General features: G+C 41.2%; 1 protein-coding gene across 4 annotated transcripts in view; it reads left to right on the top strand.

The window, feature by feature from the left end:
- LOC109984350 (zinc finger protein 516) overlaps positions 1–10,593 on the top strand; it is a 52,838-nt gene extending 42,245 nt beyond the window's left edge. For 2 of the 4 annotated variants that reach the window (XM_029277459.2, XM_065957779.1), the window contains exons 4-5: positions 1,016–1,120; positions 6,586–10,593. In XM_029277459.2, the coding sequence (XP_029133292.2) occupies positions 1,016–1,120; positions 6,586–6,773 (293 nt within the window). In that variant the 3' untranslated portion in view covers positions 6,774–10,593. Of the gene's footprint in view, positions 1–1,015; positions 1,121–4,282; positions 4,354–4,560; positions 4,921–6,585 lie in introns of those variants that run through there. The other 2 variants (XM_065957780.1, XM_065957781.1) reach the window with 2 other exon arrangements.
- Positions 10,594–17,601: the final 7,008 nt, after the last annotated feature.

Raw genomic sequence — 17,601 nt, forward strand, 5'->3', positions numbered from 1 at the left:
TGTCATTGTGTGTGTGTGTGTGTGTGTGTGTGTGTGTGTGTGTGTGTGTGTGTGTGTGTGTGTGTGTGTGTGTGTGTGTATAAAAGTAGAAAGTGTGTGCAGCCTATGCCTCACCAAACACACATAAAAACAACTCTTAAAGCACACACATGCAGAAACACACACCTGACATGTGACACACGGGCAGCAGAGCAGGCACATCACAGCCGGGGCGTTTTAATTGCCTGTAATTTATGCGGTGTGTGTGTGTGTGTGTGTGTGTGTGTGTGCTGTGTGTGTGTGTGTCTGGCTGTCAGCCTCTGAGATGATGCTGTGTGACAGCTGCAGTCCAGCCCCTGGAGCTAGCCGCTCATAATGACACATTAGACATACTAATGATGCCGGCGCGAGTCCACTACTGACGCTACCTACCTCCCTCCACCACCGCCGCTCCATCCAGCCGGCCTCTGCTCTTATGTACACCCCACTCACTCTCTGCCCATTACTGACCTTTACGTCTTCATTCAATCTCTGCGAAACATGGAAATGTCTTCTGACACAGAATAAACTGATGCTGATGTTCACCTTTTCACCTGCTCTTCTTAGAAAAAGTCACATGTGAAATCTTGCATGGGAATTCAAAGCATATGTGATTTAAGGACACGTTGGCCTTTGTATGTGCACATGTAACTCAAAAAAGTCAGTCAGAATATTTGATACTGATTTCCCTTTTTTTTAAAAATTTTTTTACAAAAGTTTAGTGGTTATATCTAAAACCTATGCTCAAAATATGCTCATGATTTTAATTCAACTTCTCAAGATACGGTAGGGGCAAAGCTCACAACTCCTAATAAAGACGAAATACAGCAAATTATTGTTACTGAGATAAAATCAGGTGGACTTTTTCAATATCTTTTTTTGACCACAAAAGTTACTTCAGCTCAGTTTTTTATTTTTTTTTGTTGAATGTGTAATATTGAACGTATTACTTGGTGTAATCGTGTTCTTTTTTTTCCTCTCCTGTGTATTCTATCAGGGATGCTGAGGTCTCTCATGCGGCAGGGACAGTACTTCTGCCACGAGTGCGGGAAGAGTTTCAGCCAGCCGAGCCACCTGCGCACCCATATGAGATCCCATACAGGTAAAGTTTGTCTTACAAAAGTAATACAGGAACACACAGATTGCATAAATACACATTATTGAAATGTCTGAAGAAATATAATTGACTCATCCAAAAAATGTTATGTAATTGTATATGTACTGGTGATTTTCAGATGTTTTTGTTTGGATGAAAATCGGCTTCACTTTCTCATTGTTGGAGTCCCACTACAGTCCGAGCATATGACCTGCTGTATTTGTGAATATAATCATAATAGTTAAAACTGTAACCATTATAAAAAGTAGCAATCCTTCAATTTATACCAATTCAAACATGTGATTCAGGTGACACAATGATGAAATGCGTATTACAGTTAAATTAAGATGACCTACTTTCACTTAAGCTTGATCCAAACATATACAATGAATAAATTAACCTCTATTATGTCAATACTTTGTGTTTGCCATAAAGAAAAAAGTTGGTCTGTTAGCTGTTTGAAATCAAGCCCAGCAGGTCATGATATATCAGACATCTGAAAAAAAGTTGTATGTGTTACTCCACACCAACAGGTGAACATATGGGATGAACAACAACCCACAGCATGACCAAATAAATTCAAAGAACACACCAGGAAAGACTCAAATCCATGACTTTCAATAAGACTCGAAAATATCTAAATGTTAAAACCGAGATCAACTCAGGGATAAGACGACAAAAAAAACACCAAACCCCTGAGAGGGGCAGCTTGGCATCAGTCCCCCGCTCCAAATGCCGCTGCCTTCAGAAGTCAGCACTGGGCTTTTAAGCACTGAGGCCAGGTACCTCATGGTGCATCCGTAGCTCCATCTGGGCAGAGCGGGAGACAACAGAAGGGGAGAAGGGACAAACAGTACAGGGAACAAAAACACACACACACCTATTGGTGCACATAGGTTTCTGTGCCTTAGATAGAGCAGAGCCTCACTCTCCAGGAGCAGAGACAGAAGAATAAGTCCCGTGATATTTCTTTAAACATGAGTATTCAAATGCATATGGAATAATCAAAAGACATTATGGATAGAATATAATCATTAATCACGTCGCTGGGGCATCAGTCACAGAAGACTAACAGCATTTAGCGAGGAAGAAGCAGAACCTCGAAGTGAATCAAAAAGTTCAGCATGAACCTGAAGAACAACCTTATTATCTACTTGTTATTCATGTAAAACTAAATGTTCCCACATTTTTTAACCACTCCACCAACAGTCACTCACCTGCACACACATCATCGTCCTCGCAGCTATTTATTCACCCCGCAAACTCATCGCATGAGATATAGAGAATATATGCATGGGGATTCAACATTCTCAACATTTTTCATTGTCTTGACTCCGAGATAAATCACAACACATCTTTTTTTTCTTCAGCTGAGTGTGACAGGCGGTCTGTGAGTCGTCCCCGCCCTGGGCTGGGCAGCTGTCTCTATTTTTTAAAACTGAAACATGATTTGCTCCGGATACTGACCTGTGACAAATTGTATACATTATTAATCACATGTCAATTAGAGAGATGGAATTGTGCATTCTAATGAGACGGAGCAGCATTTGTCCTCGCAAACCTTATGAGGACATTTGCATGTGTCCTGATGCCATTCACCAAACAGCTTGATTTAGGCATACCTCTACTCCCATTCCTCTACTTTATGCTTTCCCTCATCACTTTCCCTCTGTGTCTCAGTCCTTTCCTCCACTCCCATCTCCTTCAAAGCCAATGCATTCCCTTACATGACGGCCCCTTCCTTTTCATTCCTGTACTTCTCCCCCCTTTATTTCCTTTCTTTTCCCAGCTCTCATCCCTTTCTTTTTCTTTGTTACACTCTCACTTTCTCTTCTTTTATCTCTTTTGTCTCGTCTGACTTCAGCCCCTCTTATCTTCAGTCCACTTTGTCTTTCCTTCCTTTTTCTGTTCTCTCTAATCCACATTTTTGCTTCTTTCGTTTCCTCCCCCCTGTTATATCTCTCTTCTATCTTTTTTAATTCCCCATCCCGTTTCCTTTAACTACTTTTTCGTTACTTCTCATCTTCTTCTGCGCCCTCCGTTGTTTTCTATGATTCATTGTGCTTTTCCTGTTCATATTTTCTGTCTTGTCTTCTCTTCCCATCTTATCTTTTTTGTTCCCCGGATTGCTATTTCTTTACCTCTCGTTTCCTCTTATGGTCTCTTCTCTCCTCATGCTTGTTTCCCTTCCTCTCATTTCACATCTTTTTTTCCCCCTTTTTCCTCTCATTTCCATTTCTCCTCTCCTCTAGTTCTTTTTTTGTATTTGCCGTCTCCGACTTATATCCCTCCACTTCCAACATCTCATGTCTTCTTTCTTGTTCACCCTCTCCCCTTGTCATCTCACCTTATCTCCTCTCCTCTTTCTTGTCTTTTTCTCTTATTTTTGGCTATCCTTTCTCTTCTTCTCTCATCTTCTTACGTCTCTCTCTCTCAACTTCTTCCTTCTCTTTCTCTTCCCTCTCCTGTGCTGTCATGTCCATCACCCATGCTGGCAGTGATCACAGTAGACAGTGTGATAAGTAGCTTCTTTATAGAGAGTGTGAATGATATGTGGCACGGCCAGTGATTCCAAGTGACAGAGGCCAAATGGTAAGTGATGCAGAGCTCAGCTTCCCCCGGAGCTGCATTGTAAACAAACACACTGCATTACCAAACACACACACACACACACACACACACACACACACACACACACACACACACACACACACACACACACACACACACACACACACGGCCATGCATAGGGTCTGTAAACACTCGCCAAGGCTGTAATTAATGTTGTCACCGACGGTTGTCTTCAGCATTGACTTGCACACGCAGAAAAGGCCAGCCACCCCGAGGCCTCTATTAACATGCGTCATATTAAATCACTGACTCTCCTCCACCAGGTTCCATCACCATCATCAGCACCATCATCACCATCATCTTCACTGCCAGCTCCCCTCTATTAGCAAGGGTGTGCTGGTGGCAAACGCTGCTGTGTGGGGTGCTGGTGGAATTAAAAAAAAAAAAAAAAAAGAAAAAGAAAAAGAAAAAGAAAAAATTGCTTGTATGGATCTGGTTGCGCTTTTAACCGAATGCCCTCCTCCCCCTCTTCCTCCTCCTCCTCCTCTTCCTCCTCCTTTTTCCTCCCCACACCCCCCCCTCCTTCTCCCCCCACAGTTGGTTTTGATTTTAACGGACTCCACAGAGGTACTGACGCTCACACCACCGCTTCTGAAGCTCCCAAACAAGTATGTGGCACGATGGCTAACACTGGGCTCCCTCATCGCTTCTGCATGTTTCTGCTTTTTTTTTTTTATTGTTGTGTCACCTCTGCATGTGTGTGTGTGTGTGTGTGTGTGTGTGTGTGTGTGTGTGTGTGTGTGTGTGTGTGTGTGTGTCAATCCTGCATCAACATCCTTTTGTTGTTGTTGTTGTTTTTTTTCCATGTGTAACAGTCACATGTGGCACCCTCTGCACCTGCATTAACACCTGGCATTCTCTCATTCTGCTGGATCACAACATGTGTATCCAGCGTAAAAATCACAGCTGGCTGATTGAAAACTTTTCAAATCACTTTCACAATTTAATTACAGCAAAAACACAAATGGTGCCATAATCAATTTAGAAAAGGCTCTTACATACCTGATTGGACGAAGTCACAAGCACACACTATACATGTTTTTAACTGCTTCTTGTAGGGTTCTTTAGAACAAAGTATTTCTGATTATATCTGTATCACCTCTTCACATTTTACAATGTAAAGTTCTGTCTTGGCCTGTACTCAATGTACATTTTAAAATAAAACTACAAACTTGGTTCTACTTTTGGCTGCAAACAGTAACATAGCAAGCATGAAAGACAACGGACATGTGTAGACGACGATGTGTTGAACCTGCAAATATCTGCATGTAGAGGAAAACGCATGGCTTAACATTCAGAAGCGAAACACAAACACATGCTAAAGTTGAATAAGTTACATTTGAACAGACCACTAGATCACTGTATTGGTACAAAGATAGAAACTTGAGACCCCCGCCCCCCCCAAACACACGCCCACACAAATTCTAACTACAAAAGATAATAAGATAGTAGAGATGAGATGATCTTAGCAGGTTTCAGGTGTTCTGTTTCCAACATTTAAGACACTATTGTATTAATGTGATGAGAAAATAAGTCGTCCTTGACCAGTCATAAAATCAATTCCATTTGAAACAAGAAAAATAAACGTAGTGTGAGTGGTGAACATGTAAATCAATTTTGATTATGAAATCCCTCGTAGTTTGTCGAATGACATTTCAGATTTCCAGTTTGTCACAGAGACGAGCGTCGAGGCAGAGGAAACAAGAGGAGTAAATCAGTTTCTGCTCTGACATTCTGAGAGTGCTGCTTTCTACACACCGCGCCTCCATCTTAATTAATCACACATCACACACTCGCACACCCGCATGGACTCAGATTTACCGCACGCCATGAATGATGGGAGCAGGCGCGGCGGAGAGGTCCAATTAGATGTTGTGTTGACGCTGCTTTACGGTGACGATAACCTTTAGTATAATGTAGTGCACTGGTTCCGTCAGCGATGTTTCCTCTCGCAGGACGATGTCGTGGAGGTTCTCGCTTTCCTCTCACGTCTCCACCTCGCCATCTCTCCAGCTGTTTTTTTTTTTTTTTAGATTTTTGTGTGATTAATTACACCTTTTTTTGTTTTATCTCTCTTTCTCTTTCTCTTCCTTCTTTCTTCCTCTCTGTTGTGTTTCTGATGATGTATGATAACAGCTATATTTCCTTGTTTCTTCTTCAGGGAGAGAGGTGCGGGAGGGGGGCATGGGGAGTCATTTGTTTTCCCGCTTTGATACTCTTCCATTTATCAAAATGATAATTAGGTGCAATTAAATGGCAATCTCATTTGTTTTGTTCAGGTGTGTGTGGCTTATTATTTTATTATTTCGTATATTTCTGCCGAGGTGCCTGTGCCATTGTAGGTCAGTCTAATTAGAAGAGAGAGTATAGGGTGTGTGTGGAATCTCATTGTGTGTGTGTGTGGGGGGGGGGGGGGGGGGAATAGACTAGGTGATTGAGAGAAATTCATAAAGACAAAAGTCGGACTGTTCAGACAGGACGTGTGTGTAGCTCTACTCCAGATGGCAAAAAAAAGGTAGAGTGAGTCCATCAAGGTCAAAATAGGGAAGAGAAGTTCAACTTAAATGCTACTCTTAACCTGCAGAAGGTTTAATTTACAGCTGGATGCCATTATGAGTCTCAGTCTTTGTTTGTTGGTGTGTTTTCTTGTTTTTCCCCATTTTCTTTCCAACTGCAGCCACAGTCTCTGTGCTTCACATTCTTCTGTCATGTTGAATCCCCTCTAAAAAGTCACTAAATCCAATGTATGAGTCCTCTCTGGCTTCCTCCTGACCTTTCATATTTATGTGTGTGTCTTGTGTGTGTGTGTGTGTGTGTGTGTGTGTGTGTGTGTTCACCAGGGGAGAGGCCATTCTGCTGCCAGCTCTGCCCATACCGAGCCTCTCAGAAAGGGAACCTAAAGACGCACGTCCAGAGTGTCCACCATATGCCTTTCGACAACAGCCAGTACCCTGACACCAGGAGTTTGTTTCTGAGCCATGAGGAGCAAGGAGCGCTGGATGCCAAACACCCACCAAACAACGGATAGAGAAGGATCGGGACTGTGGACTAGACTAGTCAGGGAATTAAACATCCACAAAAACAGCATCACTGTTCTGAAAAATGAGAGGACTAAAGGATGGACCCAAGCCTCTACTTAACATCTATTATCCCTTCAAATATGTTTCTGAAAGGCCCTTGTAGTTTTTAAAATATTTGTTTCTCTATATATGAAGCTTGTTGTCAAGCAACTTTAAAATCAAAATGACTGACATCAGAAGACAAGAGTTTCTCATCTATTTGTAGAAAGACTTTTCTGGTGTCAGGTGTGCGCACTGGCTTGTAATCCCCCCCACGCAGTAGAAATGAAGAGTGAACTGAGAAATGTCCGATCAGCAGGAAAACTGGACTTAACGCTGATTGATCGGTGCTCCTCTTGGTCTTGTTTGAAATGAAGGTTGACGAAAGTTAATAAATTGTGTGTAGTTTACATCACCTTTAATGATTCATGATGACTATAAAAGGCCTGAAAAAAATGTAAAGAGTTGCCTCTTGCTGCCTTTTTGGAGGTACCAACAGGTGAAGAAGTTGCCATCGGGCATGCTTTACAAGAAAAAATGAAAAAATAAATTGAGCTTAAATTCGAGGGTTAAATCAATGACTTGTGGCATTGCATGGCTGCTGTAGTTGCCCCCATCTTTTCCCTTTTCTAAGCTTTATAGTTAAAGAATTGTGCATTCCTCAGGACACCAATCATCAGAAACAAGAGACACTCTGCAGTTCATCAACAGTCAACAGACACTGGGATCTGACTCATAAATAGGAATACTTCCATCTGTGTGTGTGTGTGTGTGTGTGTGTGTGTGTGTGTGTGTGTGTGTGTGTGTGTGTGTGTGTGTGTGTGTGTGTGTGTGTGTGTGTGTGTGTGTGTGTGTGTGTGTGTGTGTGTGTGTGTGTGTGTTTGTGTGTGTGGGTTAAACTTCCCTACACTCCAAAGTGTAATGTTAGGAGTGCAGTGACCACTCTGAGTCTGTGCAGTTGATGATTAGAAGAAAGGAAGAGAGAGAGAAAGAGAGATGGGATTAAAAGAGCAAGAGAGAGAGAGAGAGAAAGAGAGAGAGGGAGAGAACGCTAATGGGGGTGTCTGCTTTAGTGCTCATTAAAAAGAGTGTGCGTTTTTAATAGCCAATATAAATGAGCGGACCATTTTTATGGTCATTCAATTATTGTCCATTTAAGAGGAAGGGGCTGAGTGGAGGCAGTTTTCATCCATAACTCCTTCATATTAGGGGAGGTTTACAGATACAGATCCTTCTGACTTTGAATTAGACTGACTCTAAAACAGTTGGAATTAAGAGAAGATGCTATATAGCTCCCAACTTGAGTTCCTGCTAACAAAAATATGGCCTTGCTAGAGTTAGCTTAATTTCATATTTCTGAAGGGAACCAATAGCTTTCTGGCCCTTCAGTCTCCTTAACCCATTATGTTATGAAAGCTTTGATACCAAACCAATCCTGCAACTTTTGAAGAAATCGTTTTGACTGTACAGAATAAGTTAGCTTCAGCTAGTAGGTTTAGCCGGGCTCTGAGCTATCCTAACTGTACAGAAACAGAAACAGATGCTAGGACCAATTTGTTGATAAAGTTTAAAAGGTCTAAAATGATATGCTGTGTGAATTGTGAAGATTAAGATGTAAAAATTAAGTAAAAAAAAACTAAAAAACTCAACTTCACAGAAACTGTAAAGTTTTTCACTGGAAAGAGTGACACTATTTCCAAAAATACAAGTCTTCAACACAGATTCTGTTTCTCTTTTTCACCTTTTTCAAGCCATCGTGTTTTTGTAGTGTAGCATTCAGAGCCACACTAAGTAAGTCCGTATTCAGGCTCTGTGCTAAGCTAAGCTAATTAGCAGCTAATTGCTTTACCATCATGTTGAATGCAAAACACAAGAGTGGTATCAATCTTTTCATCCGACTCTTATCAAGACAGTGAACGAGCCGATTACCTAAAATAAAGCAGACTCATTCCTTCAAACCTGTCGAGTTTGTCAACATAATATAACATGACCTTTTATTCATCATGTCCACTTCATATTAGCGCTCACCTGGAAAAGTAAACAACCAGAGTTACGGTGCTACTTTACTAATAAGCCAAACTCCCTGGTGTTGTCAGTCTAGTTTCTTGAATGGTGATGAGAAGATTTGCATTCGAGGAGAAAAGAGTGAGGAGGTCAGAGAGAGAGAGAACAGCCAGAGGTCTGAGGTCAGGCTTCCAGAGAGTTCAGGTATAAACACACCAGATGGAGATTTTGAAGGAAGCTGTAGAGCTGTCACAGCCTTAACACAGATGTGTGTGTGTGTGTGTGTGTGTGTGTGTGTATGTTTCTTTTTGTTCCAAACTTCTCCACACTGTATAAGAGGCCGCCTCACTTCTGTCCTGCAGCCTCCCTGCAGATGCTTTGGACACTGGCCTACCTCCTTAGCAAAGAACACCTATTTGAAGTTCATTGGCTGGTTGGCCTGACTGTTCTTTGCTATAGGAGGACGTACCTGGGGCTTTTTCCCCTTCTCAATAGCCTTTAATGATTGAAAAAAAGCCATGCCTTGATATATTGGAGTAAAAATCCGGAAAACTCATAATTACAAAGTAGGACTAGAGCCGTAGAGATGGTTTTGTACACTTGAAAAAAATCTAAATTCAAACAGGTTAAAGGTTACAGAGTCGTGTACATCCCGTCTCTTTTAAAACCTCAGTAGTTTTTACATTCTAATGAAAATGGTTGCTGTACCAGTGGGTCGCTGCATACAAAATTGTATGCTTGAAAAAAAATGCCTGATCATACACAGGTGTGTATACTGAAGGTGTGGGTAGTGAAAATACTTGAAATAAGGATACTCTAGCCTTGGAGGTAGTGTAGTACTAATACCAATGTTGTACAGAATTCCCTTTAAGATTAACTCCTCAGTTATGAATTTGTACTCCGAAGTGTGACTTAGAAAAACTATGAAGCAGGAGTGAGTGTATGTAATATAAAGTGTATATCTGTAATCCACTCTTTACCAAACCCTTATATACAGCGGTAGAAACCAAATGGCATTAATAGTGCACTTAGACTAGGTTACTGCTTTAACCGTTCTCAGTTTGCACCGTTCTAGCTAAGGTTTCTTTGAGAATGTTTTTTTTTTAATGGTGCCGGCTAACACTCTTCAATGTCATTTCTGGTTTAGAGTCTTTTTTGTTAGCATAATTTCATAGATTTTAATGACAAAGGGTTTGTTCTGTGACGGCTTAGCTCATGGAAAGTTTGATAATGCTAGTTGCAGCAGTGCTTTATTTTACTTTTTTTCAACAACAACAAAAAAAAGATGTAAGAGTGTGTTTTTAGTCTTTCTCTTTGCTAAACTGCAGGATTTGTTCAGTAGCTAGTCATGGCTGCCCTCCCAGAGGGGCTGGCAGGTGTTGTTCTTTTCTCTTTGCTTGTTTTTTTTCTTTCTATGATGCCTCTTAAGTTGTATTATTTGTGTCCGTATTGCTTTCTTTTATTTTTTATTCGTTTTGAACTTCATGATTAATTTACCTTAGAAGACATTATTATTATTCCAAATGTATTTGGTTGATATCTGTATTTATTATCACTTCAAAAAGGATGCGAGGACAGAGGCAGACAGGAGTGTTTGTTTAATTTGATTTTTCTGGGTTGTTTTTGTTTTTATACTGTGTAGTTTTCATGCCAGCAAGCCGATGTGAAAGCTCTACCTCGTCTGAGCCATTCTCAGTTCTGTTACACTTTTGTACATCATTTCAAAAAGATGTAATGTCATGTCCACAATAAAGACACACAAAATGGCACCTGTTGGCGCTGTTTCATCTGGTTCCGCTTGTTTGTTTAAATTTACCTCAGCCGCTGTGTGACTGAACACTTCCAAGTTTAGATGAAAAAGCTCCGTGCGCTCGCAGTCTGCAAATGTTCCTCTTCCCTTTTGCTCTCACTGATGGTGTGAAATTTACAAAGAGGCATGCAGTGCTCTGAATATTGACAGGATTAAAAACGGAGCATATTTTGTATTCCTTTGTGTCTCTTAACACAACTTGTTCTCACCATGGTCACTCACTGTCATCTGATTTTACTGTCAGCTACGAGAACACAAGCTGGACTGGTAAATATTGAATAGAGCCAGTCAGTCATGTCCATATTTCACCCAGGCCTCAGCTAGAGGAAACAGAAGCTCGACACAATCTGCTATGAATATGTCACCATTTTGGCAGAAGAAAATAATCATAGAGCTGTTTTTGAGATTTTACCATTATGTTGTCTCTGTTTTAACACTGTCAACATGTACTAAATGGTATGTGTGAGGTTTACTTATTATTCCTATATGTTTTGCTTCGGGCTCACCTGGCCCATACATGCAGGCCAGGTGAGCTGGAAGACCAGGCATTTTGAAATGTAGAGATACATGATTACAGTCCCATAGTTCAATAAATATACACTGCAATCAGTCCAAAAACCAAAGCCAGAATGGAACTACAGGATAAATAACTTAAGCAAAGGTAAAACATTCTCCACTATCTCCACTGACAAATGACTTGAACAGTACTTCTCTCCATCTTTCATAGTAGTGACATCCAAAAACATAGTGAATGTCTGCTCTTTCGTGCTGAGTGATTAGTTTATAGTATATTTTTTGGAACTTTTTAGATAAAAACATCTGCTTTCTGCAGCTAGAACTGAAACAGAGCAAACAAAAACAAGAAGGTTGTAGCTGAAGAGCTCAACAATGAGCTGACACTGCGCCTGATAAAACCAAACGGGATTCTACATTTTTATATCTGCATGCAACAAAAGATTTTCCTGATAGGAATATTTGCCATCAGAACATTTGGAGAACAAAATTGAATAAGGATTTATATATTTTTAATCATGTCAGTGAGCCATGGCATGCTGTCTTTAGTCCTTTTATACTCTTTGGTAAATGGTAAATGGACTTGAGCTTGAGCTCATGCAGCCGACAAAGCAGCTGGAGCAACTTGGACAGGTTGCTGAATGAAATCCCCGACCTTCCGGCTGAGAGACAACCGACTCTTAACAACTGAGCCACAGCTGTCCTTCTCTCTATCTTGTCTGTATCTCATCAAGTTTAAGTGAAACAAAAGTAGCCTGCTTCATGTTGAAGGCAAACTGTTTTTAATAGAACATCTGCATGTAGGAACTCGTCGTTAGGCAACATGTGAAGAATGACAGCAATTATTACCTCAAGGTGATGACATAAAATAAGAAGATCTGATGATTGGGACTTTTTACAAAGAATAGTTACAAGACAATTCATCTTAACTTTAATCACACTTTAGAAAAAAGACAGATGGTCTGCCCAATTGACTGCGGATGGACGTCACATCCACCTCCTCCCATTGTACAAAAGTCAAAAAATGCCCATTGGCACTGACATCTTGTGATATCATTTGGATCTGCACAGTGGTGATTGGCAGGTGGTACTGACGTCTGAGTAATTACATCGGTGATATTGACATCAGCGTCTCGTGGTGTAAATTCTCCTTAATAATTTTTACCATCTCTAAGCCTGAAGTCCTTTTTAAAAATATGTTTTTCTCCCATAATATAGAAAGAAAGTGGAGGGAACTGCCACTTCCCTCCAAAAATCAAATAGTTTAATGTTACTTTAAGTCAAACTGGTTGTCACTTTGAAGACCCCAGGGTCTACCATCCTAATTTGCTTCTCTAATACCGTCTGCTCTTCTAATAGAGTCTATTTCCCCAAACCTTGTGGCTCTGTTTTGCTCGGCACACAATCTCCATCACCCCAAAGAAGAAAGGGAAAGCGGTCATGATTCATGAAGACGAGGTGAAAACAGATCAGACCTTAGCCATGCTGCATGCTGTTCCCTTTCATACTGAGTGACATGTTTGATGGATAGTGACTTTGATGTTCATCGGGCCCCGTTGGCACCTTGATGTCCACGTGTGGCCGCGCGGTTGAAGTCGAGCTGCCAAGCAACAGAGATGAGAACCCCTCACCCTTCAACTGCGAGGGACCACCTAGGGATTGGTTGCTGCTTTGCCAGTCTCTTTCATGCTCCGTGTCTACGTGCACCATCTGTCTGTCGGTTTGAGTGACGGCTGACTGACAGGTTCCCTCTGAGAACATGGCACATAACGTTAATGCCAGGCAGGCCCGCGGGCTGAGGAAAGACTGCAGCTGCCCGTCACTCTTCCCAACCTCATCAGTCACTGCGAAGGCAGACGTGACGGCCCTGAGCTCCCTGAAAAACCTGTTCCCTGACATCTCTTCTTTCTGTCACACAGCGTCAGAAGCCGACTGACTGAATGACTGGCAGAGGAGGAAAATAAGCTGAATGTCAGGCCGACTCAGATTTGATGGATAGGTGTGGTGGAGAACACAACACTGTATAATGTTCTTTTTTCTTTCTTTTTTTTTCTTTTGTCACAAAAGACTTGTTGTTTACTTGTGTTTACATGGGTGTAAGATTTCGTTTACAGATGACTTCCCCTGTTGTATGGACACATGTCTTTTTATCAGTACGAATGCATGTTTATAGCTAATATATTTGTGGGCGCAACTCCAGTTTTGAAACAGTATTTTTTGATTCTATCAGTCCATCAGTGAAGAAAAAGGCCCTCTCCAAACCTCTATTGAAGTATTCAACTCTGCGCTCTGTCAGACAGTTTTGGTAACTTTACAAAAACCAAATCTGACAAGCACGTTTCATGCTGCAATTGAACAAGAAGGTAGGCAGAATTTAATCTCTTGCTCAATTCTTTTTTTTTTCTCTCTAAACAAATATCACTTTTAGTTTGTTGTTCAAACAAGTGAGTTTTGAAGAATAGTTTCAAAGACAGACTTTCCGAACCTGTCATTATTATGGCGTCTTCTGTTCTGTGACAGATTTTCTTCCTTCTTAGGAACATGACCACTTTTGTAACTCTAAACAATCTAGCTTTAGATGTTGTTGGACAAATTCTGTTTACCTGCTTTAAAAAAAAAATCTGAGCAAAGCCAAGTCTTAAGATACTCCACTGTCATAAATTATCATTTTATTTTCAAGTCAGACAACGTTTTATTTTTTTTTTTTTAAGATAGAGAGGTATTACTATTACAGAAGTATTACTTGACAGCTCTCTGATCCCATACGGAATGCTAAATGCTAACATCAGTACATTTACATTTTCTGAGTGTTAACATGTTAATATATAGCAGGTATAAACTTTACCTTGTACATCCTCTAAGCTTCATCTTATATGCTGAAACCCCCTAACCCTAACCCTTGAATTGCCCCCGGGGACAAATAAAGTTTTTTGAATTTGAATTTGAACTATGCGAATTAGCGCTTAACATAAAGTTTAGTTTAGTGTAAAGGGGATTCAATGAAATTTGGAGGAATTTGGCCATAGTGTATAAAACATTATATGTATTTTTTTTCCATACATACAGTTTATTAAATGGATGCTTAAGGGATAAGAAGAGCCATTGTGATTCATGCTGAGGGAAAATGTTAGTTCTAAAGCCCAGGAGAAGACATCCAATAGTTATAGAGACATTTCAGTCAGGAGGATCAGAGGATCAGAAGGAACAACAGGACGCAATGCTAACAAGACAATTACTTTATAATCCTCTGGGTTTCCCTTCAAACTACTATTCAAGAAATAAACCAAAATAGAGCATAACTTTTTTAAAGAAATCCTGTTCTTTCAAACTGTAAGCTGAGACACTTTCTCTCTTTGGGGCTAATTGTTTGGTACTATCAGAAAGTATCAGTGACCCATACAGAACCCTACACCTTTGGAACTTTGGAAAACCCGTATTAAAGCTTAAGCTGTAGTTGGTCATCTTAAGTGTGACTGCAGTCACAAGTCGCAAGACACTCAACCCCAAGTTGCTCCCGCTGCTTCGTCGACTGTGAATAAATGTGTATGGTTTCCCTTCTACGGTTCCTGCCTTGAAGAATGAATAGCAGTTATCTCTCTGAAGCTTCCTTTCTATTTTTTTTTTTTACTTTAAACTCTCTGCTATGTTCTGTCCAGAGTCAGAGGGCATGATCTGTATCTGCCACCAGGGAGCACTATGCCTCTCTAATGGCTGCTAAACGGCCTTCCTCAGGAGTACAAGGGCCACATCACAGACCAAATGGCACTTGTATATGTGCAAAGGCCGCGGCGGCGTGGGCGGGTGGAAGGGGTAAATATACTTAAAACACACTACGGCGTACATTTGGCGCGGCAGCCTTGACTACAGTTACCACCAGAGAGTCCGACTCCTCCGCATCTCCCAGGCAAAAGGCCAAACGCATTTACAACACTTCAAGTGTCTGCGACACAAGAACGCCCTCTCCACTGTGAAATATGTAAATATTGCACTAATCAAAGAGTTGTGGAATCGCAAAATGCCACGGAAAGGTTATGACCCGGAGCCTGTGCTAATAGGGGAGTGAGGGGCGGGGGGGGGGGGGGGGGGGGAGAGGAAAGAAGAGGTGATGGAGGGAGGGTGGGGGGGTTGAGTTGTGGTGGTGGTGGTGGGGGTAGCAGAGGAGTGACAGCTACCACAGGCGTTTCTCCTGCCTGAGGAGGACCTTCATATGCTGACCTCCGCCTCCTGCACTCCGGCGCTCTGACAGTAATGAATAGGAAGGGGCTGTTTATGCATATCAAATGTTATTTACTCTCCCACAGTCAACTGTAGCCACAGAGGAAAGAAAGAAAGAGGAGCAAAAAAAAAACAACAGGATATTCCCAAAGACCGTGGGCTGCCATTAGAACAATGTGGACGAGAATGCAGAGGCCTCCACGGTGCACTGAGGTTAATCTATCTATCGCAATGAATTACATGACATGGGTTTTTTTGTGGGGCTTTGGCTCGACTTGCTCCTAAAATGCTGCATTGTTCACCGCCTTGATTTTTCTCCAGGATGGGAGCGCCTGACAGATACAGAGTACCTACATGAAAACAAGCCCTTGTAAGTATCTAAGTGAACTTGACAATGAACTCCTCTTGATATCTAGCCTGCATGATTATTTACTTCAACTATCTCCTGCTCCGCCAAACCAAAGTCTATATCCAGAGACAGAATCGGGGGGGGGGGGGGGGGGGGGAACGACGTTAACACACATTCTAGTCATGTAATATATTTTTTAAGCAGGATTAATTCCTTTCCACATTGACATGATTGGTCTTAAATAGCGCAAACCTTAAAGCCAGAGGGAGGAAAAGCCTGAGCGGAATTATTCAAGGGAATGACGTTCGACGACAAGCTCAAGAAAATAACCTTGAGCGCGAACAATGAAGAATCAGCCCGCCAGAAAACGTTTGTGTTTTTTTTTTTTCTCTCTCTCTTCCCGAGCCGGCGTGTCATCGTCATCGGTTTACGGCTCAGCTTCATTTTCCATCACCCCTTGTGAGAATTAAGTTGGATCTTAAGTATGTAAATGAGAAAACCTATTCTGTTGCCCCCCACCCCTCTCTTATATGAATCCCAGGACATACCATGACATTTAACATCGCCTTCACTAATTTGTGCTTAATAGCCAAAAAGTGATTAGAATTAACATTAACGACATTTCATATGTCTCCCCTTCTACATCCATTACCTCTTCTCTGCTGCTGATACTTAACCAGCTAATGCTGCCTGCTGCCTCCTGCAGCTTAAATTTCACGTTACACTTTTGGCAGAAATCTTTCAGTCGCCCCTTCTTTTTTTCTCTACTCTTGACTTCTTTCAGCCACTTTGGGAGAGGACAACAAGGAAGGAGAATTAAAGAAAGAGAGGGAGGAGGCGGATGATATAAAGCCTTTAAGTTGGGAATCTATTCTATCGGTCACACCCTCTTTACCAATTGACACGAGCATCGCAGCAGATTAAGAATAAGGGGGGTGGGGGTGTGGGGGGGGGGGGGGGGTCTTCTCTCTTCTGGCTCAACGCCTGCTCTATCACCCTCAGTGCTTCTTGTTGAAACAAATGCTGTCCGATACCCTTCATCTCTTTTTTTCCTCTTCATCGGCTTGAACTTCATTCTGCTATAATAGTTCAAATCCAGCAAAGCCAAATCACAGAGGATCACAGGGCCTGAAGTAAACCCTGGCATTTTATTATCTTTTTTTGTGCTCAGATCTGTACATGGAGGAGATTATTGTGTGAAAAAATGAGCATTGTGTTTCCATCAATGACTGTCTCCACCAGCCCCCCACCCTCCTCTCTAGTTATTAGTGATGGTCGCCAACCTTGTTCAAGGGCACTGAGCTGTGTCTCTATAAGGGAGGTCAACAGATCCTTTAGCAAACATAGGAGCAAGGTGGTTCAACATCAGCTTCCTTAACTAATTGTGCTTTTTTTTAAATATAGTTGTAATGAGAGAATACTTGTACTTTTGAAGGGGGAAATGGGACAAGAGGTCATGTGTAAATTTAAACTCTTGTCAAAATCACTTTGGATGTTTGAGCAGACATTCCTTTTTAGTTATTTTTTTTTAATTTACAAGATAAAAACTGTACAATAAACTTTTGATACTTTTGCCCAAGAGACACTAAACAATAAATCTGAGTTCAACCAAAAAATGGAACATTCTTGATTATAATAACCAAACAAAACTTAGTACAATCTTAAAGATGAAATAGATATATTTGTATTTTAACTTCATTTTCCAATTGTCATGGCAACTTTTAATTTCTTTAGCCACAATCTACTCAAGACTGCCGCATCAGAGAACTGAAGAACTGAAAACATGTTGGTACTGAGAGTACAGACATGTCAGAGGTAAAGTAAAAGAGCTCGGTAATGTTATTTCATTTACAGCCATTGATACTGTTTCCAAGTTCATCTGCTTCTTCATTAGGTCTTATTAAGA

The sequence above is a fragment of the Labrus bergylta genome, chromosome 8 (genome assembly GCF_963930695.1).
Source record: "Labrus bergylta chromosome 8, fLabBer1.1, whole genome shotgun sequence".
NCBI lineage: Eukaryota > Metazoa > Chordata > Actinopteri > Labriformes > Labridae > Labrus > Labrus bergylta.